The 17,038-nt window shown below is 29.8% G+C and overlaps 2 protein-coding genes across 2 annotated transcripts; one reads left to right on the top strand and one right to left on the bottom strand.

The window, feature by feature from the left end:
* Positions 1–3,654: 3,654 nt before the first annotated feature.
* Positions 3,655–11,140, top strand: LOC109798030 (increased DNA methylation 1-like). The gene is made up of 9 exons (XM_020358218.3): positions 3,655–4,180; positions 4,298–5,366; positions 6,165–6,300; positions 6,410–6,492; positions 8,047–8,282; positions 8,740–8,826; positions 9,964–10,063; positions 10,525–10,739; positions 10,837–11,140. Exons 2-8 carry the CDS (start codon positions 4,356–4,358, stop codon positions 10,705–10,707), a joined length of 1,836 nt encoding a protein of 611 aa, XP_020213807.1. The 5' UTR covers positions 3,655–4,180; positions 4,298–4,355; the 3' UTR covers positions 10,708–10,739; positions 10,837–11,140.
* A 3,033-nt stretch (positions 11,141–14,173) lies between these two features.
* LOC109798173 (transcription repressor OFP16) lies at positions 14,174–15,455 on the bottom strand. Its single transcript, XM_020358420.3, has 2 exons — positions 14,660–15,455; positions 14,174–14,467 (listed from the first exon to the last, which is right to left on the bottom strand). The coding sequence occupies exon 1, from the start codon at positions 15,298–15,300 to the stop codon at positions 14,704–14,706; it is 597 nt and encodes a 198-aa protein (XP_020214009.1). The 5' UTR covers positions 15,301–15,455; the 3' UTR covers positions 14,174–14,467; positions 14,660–14,703.
* Positions 15,456–17,038: the final 1,583 nt, after the last annotated feature.

Here is a 17,038-nt window from a genome sequence, read left to right as displayed (position 1 = left end):
AACTAAAATTTAACATTTTAAATAAATTATTAATTAATTAACTTAATATATTTATTCATCTTGAATTTAAGATATAAAATTCAAAAAACATATTTATTCTTGTTTTATTTTCTAATTATCAACCATTAATAAAATACTAATTTAAAATTTTATCTAATTATATTATAATATTTTCATATCAAATTTAAAACCAAATATTAGTATGTTATGTTTTATCATCATTAATTTATAAAAATAAAAAATTTAAAATAATAATTTTTATTAATATTTATTTTTTATTATAATCTATTTAATTTAAAAGCATACGCTACAAGTTATTTCAAAAAAACTTATATTACACTTAAAAATTGATCTATTTGAAGAAAAATGAATAAAAATAAAAATAATAATTATTATTATTATTATTATATTAAATTTATATAATATATTAAAATTATATATACTTTTGTTTATCTTTTTAAATATTAAACTTGTTGATTTATATAATAAAGTAAAATTTATAAGTTTATTGAAAGATAAATTCGTATTCTATTTACATACTTTATTACAATTTTTAAAAAATAAAATAAATTATTACTAATATTAAACTTTAAAATATTAAAAGAAAAATAATATACGCATTTCATTTGTACATTGTATTAAAAGAAAAAAATATATATAATAAAAATTGTGAGAAAAAGAAAATCTTAAATATTACCTACGGAAAAAATTCTGTAGGTAATATTCAGTAGTTAACTAAACACTACTTACGGAAAAAATTCCGTAAGTAACTAAAAATTACCTACGGAAAACATTCCATAGGTAACTAAAAATTACCTATGGAAAAAATTTCGTAGGTAACTAAAAATTACCTATGAAAAAAATTCCGTAGCTAATATTTCGTAGATAACCAAACATTACCTACGGAAAAAATTCCGTAGATAATATTCCGTAGATAACTAAAAATTACCTACGGAAAAAATTCCGTAAGTAATATTCCGTAGATAACTAAATATTACTTACGGAAAAAATTCCGTAGGTAATATTCCGTAGATAATAACAGTTTTTCTTGTAGTGTATATTACAGCCACAAATTGAAGTTGTGGACTTGTATGGAGCATATACATGTAGCAAAAAGACTTTGGAATAATGAATAGTTATGTGATTTTATTTTAAAAGTCACTACATTTATGAAGAAAGAAAAACATAATTAATTTAATAAAGAGTGACCAACTTATAAAACTAAACTTAATGAAAAGTAATAAATATAGAAATATAATTTTGTTGGAATGAGAAACAAATGTATCCTTTAATTATATACTAATGAATAGGTTGTAAATTACACATTTAAATTAGAAATTACTTGTCCTTTTTAATTTTAGAAGACTTTGAAATAATGAATAGTTATGTCATTTTATACTAGTAAGAATACTTAACTAAGGAACTAAAATTTAATTCATAATTAAAAAATATAATTTACGAACTATTAGTGTTATCTACTTTTGATCGTTGTAAAATTTAGGATCTTTGTAATTTAGGTTTTTCCTTCGATGCAAGTTGTGTTTAAAGGATTTTGATGTCCTCTTGATCAATAGTTAATTATATATATATATATATATATATGTTGACACCTGTCCTATATTTTAAGAGAAAAGAAGTATTAACTAACTCTTAAAATATAGGATAGGTGTCAAAATATAATTAGTTATTGACTAAGACATTAAAATTCTTTAAATACAACTTGCACCGAAGGAAAAACCTATAATTTAATGGCTACGTCAATAACATATATAATTACTTTTATAGAAACTTGTCCTTTTTCTTTCAGATGACTTTGAAATAATGAATAGTTGTGTAATTTTATGACTAAACACTTAATTTGGTCTTTGAAAGATGGTAAATATGGTTGATATATAGATCTTGAAAGATTATTTTGTGGCATTTAGTTCTCTAACTCAATTATACTCAATTATTAACTCTATTAGTTTCTTAAATAGTTAACAGTTAAGTATTAGGTTGACATTTATTCTTTCTCTCTTAGTTGGTTGTTCTCTCTTCTAATCACCTAATATGGATTATAATGCAAGGTTTCAGTACTTTCTAATCAATAACGGACACTTTGTTGTGTTTAAATATTTAGGTCAATGGTGCTCTAGTTAAAATGAAAAGTTGTTATTGAATTTCGCAGGGTTTCCTGTAGTTAGATTTTTTATCTCAATCATCCATAGTTTTTTTTTTGTTTATTCTAACTATAGGTAATTTAGGGTTGTAAACTCTTAAATATTGAATTTGAGGTGCAAAATGAGTGGTTATTTTAAAAGATCTCAAGCATGGATGTATCAATCAAATATGAATTTTTTGTTATGTTTAATAAATTGCAAAACTTCTCTAGTAGAAGTGAGAAGAGCTTAGTTGTAATAATTTTTTTCTGTTACATTAGAAACAAGACTCTATTGAGGATTTCACGAACAAGAAACTTAAGGAATTTTTCTTTTCACTTGTCCTCTGCTACTTTGGTTTTTTTAGCTGACATTCCTTTTCAACAATGTCTCAAACTCTTGTTTCATATAAGTGAGTTCGCATTTCATATAGATCAATTTCATTGGTAAAATGGAATACGAGAATGGAAGTGAGTGACAAGAAATAAATCATTCAAATGTCACTTCAATTATATTTAAGTTAAATAAAAAAATTAAACATTACTTTATCATGTATCTAAATCTACTTAATTTGTAATTGTTAATTACATGTCAAATATGAGAAAAAATATGTATCAATGTGACAATTAACTGTCATCTGATCATGAGATTAATAGTTATTAATTGAGTATAATGGAAGAATTAACTCGCATAACGAAATTAAAATTTAGGAACTCATATACAACAAAAAAAATTTAAAAACCTATCAATTATCTCTACCATCTTTCAAGGGTCAAATTAGATCTACTTCAAGTTTTATTCTTAAAAAAATCACCTCATTAATGAAGAATTAAAGTAAAATTAAATAATTTAATAAAGTGAGAGAAAATTAAATGCCCTATTTAATGAAAAGTAATAACTATAGAAATTTAATTTTGATGGATGGTGAAATTAATATATCATCTTCTATAGATAACTTTGTTTGAATCGGATATAAGATCATAATTGATCACACTATGAGTATAAAAAAATAAATAAATAAATAAAAACTGCCTTCCAGTATTAACTAAGTTGCAACTTAAGGCCCAAACACAAACTAAATTGAAGAGACTAAGTTAAGCTGACTAATCCATTTGCTTCAAGTATTCGAGTCGTGTTATCATTATCGTAAATCTTACTGATAAAAACAAAATCTTTGGAAGTGAATTCATTTAAACAAGTCTTCCAAACAAAAGATAACCCCGTAGAGATAACAACTAAGGTGAGTCAGCAGTGACCGTAATTAAGTTGACTTTTTGACGAGGTATATAATCGTAGAATTAACCGTGAAGAATGTAAGAGAACAAGTTGTATAATAGCATATTCTTGATAAAAATAAAATTAAAAGTGTAATTAAGTATAAAAATTGTCATATATGGTTTCTTATATGTTAATTTTTTTTTTATAACCATGCTTATTTTCTCATGTCTTGTAGTAATAGTCAACCAGCAAAGAAAATGGCAGTTTCTTTCCAAAATCAAAGCCTAAACCAAAACTAATGCACTGCCTCGTCTCTACACTCTCACTCCAAAGTCATTTGTTTTCCCTTCAATTCTCTAACTCGTCTTATTTCGCTCCTACATCTTTAACGTAACCTTTATCATCTGTTGTAGCTTTCATTGTTTTTTTTATTTAGCCTTGTTAAACTCTGATTAATTTTCATAGCACTAAGATTTTATTTATTTATTTATTTATTTTATCAGCAAAGAAATAAGTTTCATTATTAAGAGAATAAAGGGTATAAAAAGCACCCAATCCTTACATGACCTGAGATTGGAACAAAGTAGAAAAACAGCTCATCACTTGGTAAACATATCCTCTTCCCCCCTACATCAGATCTGCCATTACATAAAAACAAGAAAATTCACCCAAACCCAGAATGTACCTAAGATGCAGAATCCCCCACAGCCACCGGCATAGTTCGTGTTCGTAACCATCGTAACAGAAATCACCATTGAATTTCATTGCACCAAGTGCATCCACCTTTCAACCCGATCACCTAATTTTTTATACGCGTAATCAATGTAAGTTTTTGCCTGGAAGTCAGATCTAGCTAGTGGTGATTATTTAGCTCTGCTGTTGTGCTTTAATTTCTTTTAAATTTTTTCTTTTTTGCTTGTTTCAATTGCAACTGATTGTAGAACTAGGTTTCCTTCAAGAACGAGGGAGGATTTGTCTGGTGAGAATCAAAGACCGGCCATGGATGTAACAGATGACAAAAAGAGAACGACAATAGAGGAATCAGATGAGGGATGTGGTGGGAGTTCAAGAGATATAAGGGAAAAATGTCCGTGCGGTATTGAAGTGGATCTTAGTAATTATGATATGTTAAACATGGGAGAGGGCTCTAGTGGGATGGTGGTTGATTTGGCTGAAGGGAATGTCAGTAACTTCAATGAACGAAACCAGTCGGTAAGTGGTCAGCATGGAGAATCACACCCTCAAAACAATCCCTACAAAGACAGGATTCTAGGGCTTGAACTAATAGCCCGATTTCAACGCCGCAAAAGGGGTTTTAGGCGTTTAACTCAGATACACGGTGTGAGCATGTTGAATGAAACCGAAGATATATGCCCAAGGAGGTCCTTGAAAAAAGAGATAATAGAAGAATTGGTCGGAAATTCTCAGCCGAAGGAGAATAAAGCTGAGAAAGTTGTGATCAATGAGGAAGTGATTCCTGTGGAAAGAGAAGCACGTATACCTGATACTGTGAATGCAAATGTTGAAAAGGAGCAAAGTTATAGTGCAAGAACGATCAGGGCTCGTCGTAGAGAACAACAGAAGCAAGAAAAAACAACTGTGCTTTCCTGGATGGTTGACAGGAAAGTAATCAAACCACGTGAGAGGGTTTTTTATATGGATCACGAAAGGAAATGTGTATTACTGAGTGGTGAAATTGATGGAGGTGAAATCTGGTGTGAGTGCTGTTCTAAATCTGTGTCGATTTCGGAGTTTGAAGCTCATTCAAAAAGCAAAATCTGTGATCCGCTGAAGAATATATGTGTGAAGGGAGGACTTTCTCTCTTGCAATGCCTGACACAAGCATGGAACATGCAAGATGAATATGCTTGTAATTTTTATCATTTCTTTAGTGGTGTTGATGGTGACCAAAGGGATGATATTTGCGGTATCTGCGGAGACGAAGGTGAACAACAAATCTGTTGCGACGGTTGCTCTTCAGTGTTCCATCAAACCTGCTTGGGATTAGAAGTACGTACCATCTGCATGATTATAGCCTACAAATTCAGGGACCCTTTACATTTCATTTCATACAATTTACTGTATTAGATTTTTTTTCATTGTGCATTTCTTATTAGAATTATATAACATGAACTATTCTATTTTTTATAACTTTATTTTTAATCACATCATATATCTTTTTTACATTTTTTTCTCTTTAATCATTTTTTAATTGAATAAAATATGAGAACAATTCTTAAAAATTATAAATTTTCTTCTGTCACAAAATTATACTAATACAGATAATTCTAAGAATATTTTCCATGAAATTTTTAAGAAATTCTTAAAATTGAAGAACTAATTTTTATACGATTTTACTATTTGATGACGTCACAATTATATAAGTAATTGCTCTTAACAATTCTTAAATATTGTAAGACAATTGTAGAATTCATTTTAAGTTCTTATTTTTATGCAATTTTACGAATGGATATTGCGCTTTCTTAATGCTAATATATAAGATTTTTTTTTTTCATACGCATGTTTCTGTTGCATTTCATGAGAAGCACCGAGAAAATCTTATTTTTAATGCCTATACACTATTGTTTGCTGGGGCATCCATGATAAATCCACCTATGCAAACTAATGCAACTAATGTTTATATTGGTTTATGTGTGTCTGGTGATTTGTATAAAAAAAAATTTGTACGATATCATTACTCAGTTTCTAGTCCTGTGTAATAAAATTTTCCTTTGTTGATAAAAAAAAAAAAGAAAGAAGAAAATATTGAACTGAGATATAAAACATCTGCGTTTTTTTTCCTTTCAGAGAGTTCAATCTGGTGTCTGGTACTGTATGTATTGTCGTTGCAAATTTTGTGGGCTGTACGGTGAAAAGCAAAAGGACAGTTCTGGAGGTTTTGTTCAGTCTTTGATGTCTGCATGTCGTACATGCGGGGAAAAATGTATATCCTCTGCAGATGTGTATTCTTTTATCAATTAGATATATACTCATTTCTGAAGTTATTTTCTTTCCCGCGCCAGAAATGATTCCCAGTTTTATCTTTTTTGCAGATCATAAATCCTGTCTCGAGGCAAGTGGCGCCAACCCTGATCATTCTAAACTAGAATTATTATGTGGAAACGAATGTAAAGTGGTATGATTCATTATCTATTTCATGTTCTTGAAGCTCTTGATTGGTGCTTTTGTAAAATTTATATATGGTGATGCTAAGTTATTTTGTTAATCTTTTGATTTTGACAATCGTGGCTAAAACTTAAAAATGTTTTTTGTTTTACATAATTCACATTTTTTTTTATCAGCTTACATAATTCATGTTGTAATATTATCTTATTACTTTGTCTTTAATTATCTAAATAGGGTCTTGTATATATCTTCCCTCTTCAGGATTTCACGTTTTGCTCAATTTGGACATGACACACCTTCTGAACTCTTTCTAGTTATAAAATTTATATTTTTCATATTGGACATTTTATTTTTATTTTTTATCAAAATTTTCTTACACTACGAAGAATGCCTCGCATGAGATAACATATTATTTATTTCATAGTTTATGAAAATCTGAGAAAGGAACCTTGTGTTTAATGAGAGACAATAAGGCTAGGGTTTAGAATTTAGATCATTATTCCAGCCTCTCAAGCCTCTTTACTTGAGTAGATCGACTTGGCCTAGAGTTTACTGTGAAGTTGCTATTAGTCATTAAAGTTTACGCTTGAAGTAGGGTGCTACACTACAACAAAATAGACTTTTAGTGACATTTAATATGACTTTTAGTGGCAATAAAAATTGCTACAAAATCTTTTACCGGCATTTTTACATTAATCATTGTATGCAGTGTCATTAAAACATTTAGCGGCAATTATTCTAAATGCTGGTAAAAACTCTTATAATATTCGAAAAAAGTGTATACCTTTTGTGACAATTTTTACTTTCTAGTTGATATGAGACTTGTAAAATGAGTACAAATATTCTTTAATTACTTTATCTCTAGTCGATGTTGAATTTGTAAGATGAGGGTTGTCTTCTACTTATATATTCTTTTTAATTTTCTTATATTTTTAATTACCTTATTTCTAGTTGATATGAGACTTGTAAGATAAGGATTGTCTTCTACTAATAGTAAGTTATAGGTCTACCTACAAAACAAATTTATAATAAGAGTTATCATTCATTTATATACTCTTTAATTTTCTTATTTATAGTCGATGTGAGATTAAAATTTTTCTTAATAAATAAGTATCACTAATAGTAAATTTTAGTATAATGTAGATACATTTTTAGTAGTCATTATATATTAGTTATTAATACTTTTATTAAATAATAAAATAAAAGTAATTAATTTATTGCCATTAAATAATTGTCGGTAATAATAAATTTTGTTGTAGTGCTATAACGTTGATAAGGAGAGTGTTCCCTTCCTTTTGATTCAAGAGGAACATTGTAGGCAAAACCATTAAAATAGATTTGTCAATGGTTTAGTTATTGACATGATTCATAATAAAAATATTATGTCGGTCATTTAATTCATGTAATAGACTCTACCTACTGAAAAAAGGATTTGGGGTGTTGCATGTTACTATAAGGTATGTATCCCCTGTGATGGTAATCTTATACTTTTCTTTTCTTTTCTTTTTATGAAAAGATGGTAATCTAACTAACTAATATGTAATTTGTTATTTTGTCTTCCTAGGTATATGAGAGACTTGAAAACATGCTTGGGAAAAAATATGCAATAGAAGATGGATTTACTTGGTCATTGATTCGTCGGTCAGATGTTGACTCTAACACCTCCCAAGTAGAACCGGGAAAGGTTGAATCTAATTGCAAACTAGGTGTTGCATATTCGGTATTGAAAGACTGCTTCTCGGTACACACAGATGAGATAAGCGGGGTTAATATGATGCGCAGTATTCTATATAATTGTGGGTAAGGTCACTTGACTAGTGTCTTTTACATGCTTTTAAACATTTTTCTTATGACTATATGGCAGGTTGAGTTTCACACATAACTTCTTGTAGGTTTCATTTTTTATTTGAATGTATTTGACCTTCAGTTTCGGATTATATTTCCAATTATTTCTGCTAAGCAAAAGTGTTTGTATTCCCTTCCCCTTCCTTTTAGAAGGAAATCAAGGAATGGGATAATAGAAAAAAAGGTATATGTCATTTTTAACCTACAAATGATAAAGCATACCTTACTTCCTACAATCCACTTCCACTCCAAACTTCCATACATGTGAAAACGAAAAACCCTTCACTCTATTATCTATGTTAAGTAAGTTATTTGATCATATTTCAGGTATCTTGAAAATCTAATATATCTATGTTAGGGTGGATAGGTATTATTATTTTTATAATGTGTGGTGGTTATATATCTTGCTCAGGTCAAACTTCCCTCGCGTGAATTTTGAGAGATTTTTTACTGCAATTCTAGAGAAAGGTGATGAGATTATCAGTGTTGCAACTATCAGGTATAAATGTCTATTTAAATTTTAAATTTGCTTATAAATGCTTTTATGCAACTTATTATATGTGATTAATAGTTAGTATGCATGTGTACTAAATGAAGATCGGATATAAATTTATCATGTGAGGCCGAATTAACAATGATTTATTTATTTTCTTTGGTGTTGGGTTTTTTGTCGATCACCTCGTATTGGATTTTAGGAAAATGATGCGTAGATACTTCATAACAGTAGACACTTAAAGAGAGAAAAAATATAGATATTATAAATGACATGATGTAAAACGAAGGAAAAAAAATAAAGATCAATGATGTTAATAGAATGTTTGAACTACTGGGATGTCCAAAAATATTACTGTTGGATTTTTTAACTAGTTTTGTTATTGTTTTTTATTGTTTTCAATTCCATCTGTATGTAATCTATGATTTTTTCTTTCTTAATATGATTACAAATGATTTAATTGTTGGACTGTTAAGACTAGAATTTGCCCATGATAAAAGCATTAACTAAGAGTGTAATATCCAAATTTATTAAAAAAATTCAAAGATTTTTCTGAAGCTAATTATTATTTAGACTATATCATTTTAAATATAGTTATTGTACGATATTTATTGTAAGTCAGGAGCAAGCTAGGAAATGGATTATTAATATTTTATTCATTGTTTAGTCAACATGTTTTAAAATGTTTTGTAAATCAGTAATATTTTACCTTGTTTACTATTTTTTTTACTTAAGGTGAAGTTACTTTCTTCAGTTGTGGTTAGATGTCATCTTAATAATGAACTATGTCCTTAGTTTAATTCCTGCCGAAATACTAAGAATCAATTTTCCTTTTATAAAGTTGTTAAATTTTTTATGTCTCCCGGGTACATATAACTGCATGTTGGCCAAGGGTAAAAAATCTCCTGCTTCAAATCTTTCTTTTGCATTTAGTACACAAACAGTTCAATTTAGTTGAAATTAAAGCACAATTGATCGTTTGAATTTTGTGCTGAACTAAACCATGGATACCCTTAATGCTTGGCGAATGTATAATCCACCATACTTTGTGAAACTTCTATTTTTTTTTTTTTTTGATGTCGTTGTGAAACTTCTATTTGTGTACATGAAAAGTGTATACTAAGGATAAAGTTTATTAAATAGGATCCACGGGAACCAAGTAGCAGAGATGTCATACGTTGGGACCCTCTCACTTCATAGGAAAAAAGGAATGTTCAGCCGACTTATGAAAGGCATTGTATCGGTAAGTTCATTATTCATACATATAGTTAAGGTTATTTATCTCTTTCGTAAAATGCATACCAACATGTTTGGATATACTTTTTAAAAAAAAACACTTTAAACAAATAAGAAAAAAATTAAAAATAAGTTTGTTTATAAACTAAATTAAAAATATACTTTGGAGAAATATAAATTGATTTTAATTTTTACAGAAACTTATTTTATTTTTCTTTCATATTACTTTCCAAAAATGTTTTTGAAAAAATTTATACAAAAACATGTCCTTACTTTACGTTGGTTTAAAAAAAATGTCCACAACTTCGATTGTGATAGGAACATAAAGATTTTTAGGGTTTTATATAGCAACTGCATTGTATTTCTCTCTAATTTTTTGCAACGAAACTGTTTGTATAATTTAAAACCATTCTGGTTTGGCATACTAGAAAAACTAACTTCTATTTCTGTGGCTTTTCTATATGCCAGGCACTCAGTTTTTTGAATGTTGAGTTATTGATCATATCATCCATGTTACAAGTCAAGAACACTTGGATTCGTTCTTTTGGGTTTGAGCCCCTGGATTTGAGAAGCAAGAAACTAATAAAGAGCATGAATTTGATGGTATTTCCTGGCACAGTAACTCTACAGAAAAAGATACCAAAGCAGTAATTTTCCTGATGAGAATTTGATTCCTACAAAAGGTATAGGTCCTTTTTAATTAGCGTGTATATCATTGGATACACACACAGAGTTTCAGAAAATTTGAACTTGTTTTCTGCGCAATGCTATTTGTCACAGTTTCAAATCTCAGAAGATCAGCAACACAGTGCAGAGGGAAGCCAATAAAGCCCTTGGTTAATTATGTTAGTGATGCTTGTTACTTAATTTGCTGAAGACATACAATTATATACATGCAAACTTTTCTGCGCGCGAGAGCTATATATGCTCTATGATTTTATGTGTGCCAAATAAAACACACTGCTGGTGGTGCTTAATTCATTCAGTGCTGCTGAGGTGATGGTTATTTCAAACTAAGCCAGATGACTTAGCTTCTTTAATTTTGTACACATTTAAAATTACTTTTTTTTAAATAATTATAAACCTCTTTCATTATTTTTGTTTTATTTGTCCGAAAATGGACAGCGATAGTATTTTTTATTTCTTTTATTTTTACGGAAACCTTTCAAAAAGAATTGAAAATAATACTTTAATAATTGGTATGAAAATAAATATAAAAATAGAATATTTTCTAACAAAATCGAATAAATCCTAAGTAAGTTAGCTATTGTGGGTGTTAGAATTTCAAAGATATTAGTGAATATAGAAATTATAGGTAGTGAATCTAGAAATTCTAGGGGTTTGGGATTTTCAAGGACATTACTGAATCTAGCAGTGCATTCTAGAAGAAAAGCCATTTGGTTTTAGACTTATGATAATTCTATTATTATTTGAATATATCAAAAAATTCAAATCATATGTAGATTGCATTTTTATCGCTTTTTTTTTTCTCTTTTTATATACGGATATCTTCAAAGTGTATCCTAAAACTTCATGGGATAATTTTTTATAATCTAGAAAATATTTTTTTAAAAACTTATATGAAACCTACCTTATTATTCAACATTTGTAGTTGTATCAAAGTATCCTTAAAATTTAAAAGTAAAAGTGTAGATATGGTTATATATATAGATCTTAATTATATAGACAAATTTTAAGTTATATGTAATTTTTTCTATTTTTATATACTTTTTCACCATTTTTTATTTGATGACCACCATTTTTAATTAATTACGTATAAAGTTATAATATTACTTTTACAATATCCTTATAAAAAATTTTATATCCTCTCTTCATTAATTCAACATTTTATTACACATTTTTCTCTTTTCTTTATGTAGCTTTTATAATTGTACAAAACTTTGTGAAGTTTTAGTGCCTGTTTAATTCCGAGTCAGCATATCAGAACATATATCAATACAAAGTTAAATACTTGCTTTTTCGTTAATTTGATATTTTAGACGTCAATTTACTAAAAACATGCATTGTTCACGCTGATCTAAACAGTCACTTATTCAGAGAGAAAATGATTTGTGTCGAGGATATATTTTGCCGACTTGCAGTTGGCATATGCTGGCAAGTAACAACTGGACTGTTCCTCCAACGATAGTACTATTAATTATTATCTGCATGTTCTTATCATAATTAAGTTTCCACTAAAAAAAATACAATAAACTTCGTATTTTAATTTTTTATTATTTTTCGGTTTGACCCTTGCTACTGTGTAGCAGCTATAGTAATTAGACTCAGCTCAATCCAAGGAAGAGAGAGACAACGGCCAAATTAAAGTTTGGCTGAATCTTCCGCGTGGCTTATACCCTAAATTCATTATAAATAAATAAATAAATAATCAAGAATCCAGAACAGAAAAAGGGAGGAGGGGGTACCAAATTCTGATTCTGATTTTATCTAGCTGTTTGCCAATTCTTTATTTTCTTATCTGCATGTGGATGTGGCCATTTCTCTGATCTATTCACTGTCTGGATGCAAAGATTCCATATAAATCAAAAGACGAATAAGTCGAAGAACTAAATACTTATTTATTGATATTGACTTGTCACAATTTCTTTTAAGGAACAATCTTTTTTTAATTATAAGAAAGATTAAAAAGAGTATGAAAATTGAATATAGTCTCAGTCTCACGTGTACATCCTAACTCTTTTCCTGGTTATTTAGCTAATCTGATTATCTGAGTGGTTATAAAAAAAAAATAGTTTAAGAGTTAATAAATAATACTACTAATAAATATAATGATATAAATGAGTTAAGAACCCAATGCAAGATCTAAGGACAAATCGGAGGTATAATAGAGACTGAATAGGCCACCTGCAAATTTTAATTACGTCTTTTATTTGTCTGCATAGAATCTGACGAAACTTGACTGGGATTTGGGGTATAAATGAGAAAGACACCAAAATAGGTACAATGGCATTGCGTGAGAAGATCTCAGCTCGAAACACTATTATGATTCATGAATATAGTATAGATAAAATAAAACTTGTGAGTTCAGACCAATTTTGTTCTTTCTTCTAACTTGACAAGAAATTTGCCTTGTTACAAACCAAGATATACAAACTGCCCAATCTTTTTTTTTTTTTAATCTTGTTGTTTACAAACCGCTTTTTTCTGCAAATTATTCTGAATTTCCCAAATGCCTTTCGCCGCACAGATAGCCTTACTATCTGTAATGTGTATAATGGATATGCATGGAATTAGAAAGTTTTGCATTTTTCTTAAGCGAGTAAAAAGAATTTAAAGTAATTTGGTCTCTAAATGATAAATTAACTCTTAAATAAAGTGTTGTTCGAGTGAACGATATTTAAAATCCTTAAATATGTCGTTATTTTGAGTTAAATTTCAAAATTTATATATGCGAGAAGAATTGCTATTAAATGAATCAATATCGTATTAATAAATTATATATCATCTATCTGAAAATACCAGTCTTATATATAACTAGCATTACTTTGAAAAAAAAATGCCGATTTCTTTTCTTTCTTAGAATAAGAAAATCATATTCCTCCCATTAAAATAATATTCTAAATAAATAAGAAATTTCATTATAAATAAATGAAATTTCATTAAAAATCATGTCACGTTCAAAAATACCTTCTTCATTATTATGAATTAATTTATCCACTATCAATTGATAATCTAATTCAATAATCACATTATCAAATTCAATAACATTTCTTGTATCGCTTATTACATCTTGAACTTTAGAAATTAATTCAATCATAATTTTAAAAAATAACTAGAGAGTTAAATACTTAAGAATCATAAATATAATTATTTATAGGCTAATATGGCTAGCACAATTAGATCATTTATTCCTCACATCCTACGTATTTGAATGAATTTTACCTCCCCAAGCCCAAAAAGAAATTACCTAGTAAAATCGTCACAATTTTGTAACAGAAAAACAGTAGCAATATCCTTTTACATTTTTTTCTTTAGTTTAATTAAAAAAAATCTTAAATTTAAATAATAATAAAAAGTCATCAAATAAAAAGAAGTTGACTGTACGTAAAAAAAAAGTAACTAGCATAAGAGAACCAAACATTTAACCACTCACGACGAACTAATGAGAGAAATGCTATTGAAATAAAATTAGTCACATTATAACATTTATGAAATAAGAGTAATAAAGTTCCTATTCAAATTTTTATAAAATTTATGAAATAAGATAAAATATATAATAGAAAATTAGAAGAAGAAAAAAATGTAGTATTATAAAAACGTGACTTTTACGATATATATAATATTGGTACTATTCCCACACAGAGAAGAAGAAAAAAATTTGGAAAAGATGCATAAGGACACCGAATGCATAGCAACGGGGACCAACTTTGGGATCGGGTTCAGGTTTCACCTAAAAAACAGAAAACAAGAAAAATCAAAGACGTCACTTCCTACTGCTCAAAAAATTGTGAAGCAGCACATTAATTAAAAAATAATGCAAAAACTTTATACATATAATAATAATAATAATAATATATTGATTTTGATTCTATTGCAACATAATGTCAATTATACCCCTAAGCATGTTAAGTTTCCAACTTACAGTTAGAGATGCACATGCAAATTCTCAACAGTTAAAACTTAAATCTAATTGGAACAGCCACCGGAGGCGACGTCGTCGGGAGCGGGATTCGGCGGCGGCGAAGAGGCGGAGGAGGAGAAGCCGACGAGGCTAACGAGAAGGTCAGAGAAGGCAGTGAGAATGAACTTGTGCGTGGTTTTGGGGTTGAGCGCCAGATAGCAGAGAAGAAGCTCCTGCAGCACGTCCCAATTGGACTTCACGTCCATCAACTCCGGACGCGCCTCCACCATCTCCTCCATCGACCGCCGGAAGTCCGCGTAAGGGTCCGGCGAGTACGTCGCCACCGCCACGCTCCCGGAGAACGCCGCCCTCGCCCTCTCCTCCACGGCGGCGCCGGTGGATTCGACGATGGAGTTGGAGCGGCCGGGGGAGGAGAAGAAGAAGCGCTGGGAGGCGCAGGCGGTGGCGAAGTCGGCAGGTTCGGGTTCGGATTTGGATTCGAGGTTCGTTGATGACGTGGCGGGTGAGGATGCAGGGTTGTGATTGTGATCAACGGATGTAGGAGACTCGGGTGTGAAGGGTTGCATTGGATTTGAGAAACATAGGTTTAGGTTGAGGCGGCTGAGGTTGTTTCTTTTTCTGGTTCGCGGCGTGTTTGGCATAGTTGGTTATGTGAAGGAAAAAGGTGTTATGTGGTTGGTGTATATATACGAATACGAGGTGTGAGTGAAAATGTTAGCGCACGGATAGGTTTATTTTTTTGCTTTTCTGTTAAAGGTGCACGATGAAAGAGAAGAGGATTCGTACGGTTTCAACGGTGACGGGACAGCCGTAGAACACTGTACTAGATTGGACCCACTGTTTTCGATCAACTCTTGCTTTCGTTCAACGCGCGTATCCGGTATCTCTACGCCCGCAACGGATTTTCTCTCTACTTTTCTACGGACAGAGAGACACGAGTAAAGGCCACTTTTACGTCAAATAACTTTTACCCTTTGTTTTCATAACGGATTTTGATCACGGGTAAAACTGCATGAATTATGAATCAAGTCCATTATAGATTTTTTATTTCACCATAAATTAGAATTTATAAAATTCAATGGTCAGATTTATAATTGCATCTTGTGCGCTTAAAAATTATCATCATATGTTTGTTCTTCATCTTTCACAATTATATTGTATAATATGATGCATGCATATAATATATGCTTGCTCGTATTTATGTGTCAAACACACACAGTCACATACGTATAATTACAAATCAAGATTGAAGTACTCCAAATACATATTGCTCCATGTTATTTCTTGTTGTTTCTTGATGTTAGACAAACAATTTTCTTTTATCTCATTATAACATTGGGATAGTATTAATCAGCATAATCTATTCCGGATAAATATTATCGGTTAAATATTACCCCAGGTCATATTAGGTTTATATTGCATCCATAGGACTTGTCCTTCCAAAACCTCATTAAACATGGGAGATTCATTGAGCATATTGATTTTGTTATTTGAAGATAATTTCATACTTAAGTTCTTGTTCCTTCATGCTCAACTCTCTCTCTCTCTCTTTTAATTTGTTGTGTTCATGTTTGGCACGTGCTAATTCTTCTCTTGCATTGAGGTTAATTGTTTCCTTTAAGATTTATTTTCCCTTTATCTTTGTCGCTTTTGTTCCCAATATTGGACAAGCCATAAAAGATGAAGTTGGGTTGTATTTTCCACTTCGTGGTGTTTATGGATTAGAAGATGACGAGTATGCACATGAAGTGGAAATCTTTATTTCCTTACTAGCTCTTTCAAATGATACATTTGACCATTTTGGTTCATCCTTCAACAACCATCATGCATGTTCTAACTTGAATGAATCACAAAATCTTGAGAATAAATTTTTCGTATGAATTTTTAAATCAGCCAACAAAAATTTATATAAATATATATAAAGGTACAAGGGGTACCAAAACTCATATACATGAGTTAACTAGAAGATTGTATCACCCCTGGTTAAAACTAATTTGAACATGTGTAGAGTCAGATTACATCTCGCATGATATCAGTCTCGTTGCTACTAGTCTTCTTTCTTTTAGAAGCTTGTTTGTAACATCCTACAAATTTTTGAATAAATTTATTTAACTTTTGTAATCGACATTTCAGTTGTGTGTTTCCCTTTATTGCAAATGACTGCAATACTCATTATAATTATCTTTAATCTTTGATCGAAAGGAATATTCTTTTTGGTTACCCCCATAATTGAATCCTTCAAAATACTTAAATATGATTGGATGAGAAATTTATCTTCCTCCATGTTGAGACTTGATCTTTTTTGTTTAGAAGTTGACTCTTCTTTCTCTTCTTCATCGAAAGTAATATTATCCAACCCAATTTGAGTTGAAAATAATG

Source organism: Cajanus cajan, chromosome 6, assembly GCF_000230855.2.
Source record: "Cajanus cajan strain Asha chromosome 6, NIPB_CcT2T_4, whole genome shotgun sequence".
NCBI classification, from domain to species: Eukaryota; Viridiplantae; Streptophyta; class Magnoliopsida; order Fabales; family Fabaceae; genus Cajanus; species Cajanus cajan.
The sequence above is the reverse complement of the archived record's forward strand: the minus strand, read 5'-3'. Positions and strand labels throughout refer to the sequence as shown.

Excerpts from the sequence above, each read along its gene's own strand:
- LOC109798030 (XM_020358218.3), top strand. The coding sequence starts at position 4,356 with ATGGATGTAACAGATGACAAAAAGAGAACGACAATAGAGGAATCAGAT. Across the intron at positions 6,301-6,409 it reads TCGTACATGCGGGGAAAAAT|ATCATAAATCCTGTCTCGAG; the intron begins GTATATCCTCTG and ends TCTTTTTTGCAG. Across the intron at positions 8,827-9,963 it reads ATCAGTGTTGCAACTATCAG|GATCCACGGGAACCAAGTAG; the intron begins GTATAAATGTCT and ends TTTATTAAATAG.
- LOC109798173 (XM_020358420.3), bottom strand. The coding sequence starts at position 15,300 with ATGCCAAACACGCCGCGAACCAGAAAAAGAAACAACCTCAGCCGCCTC.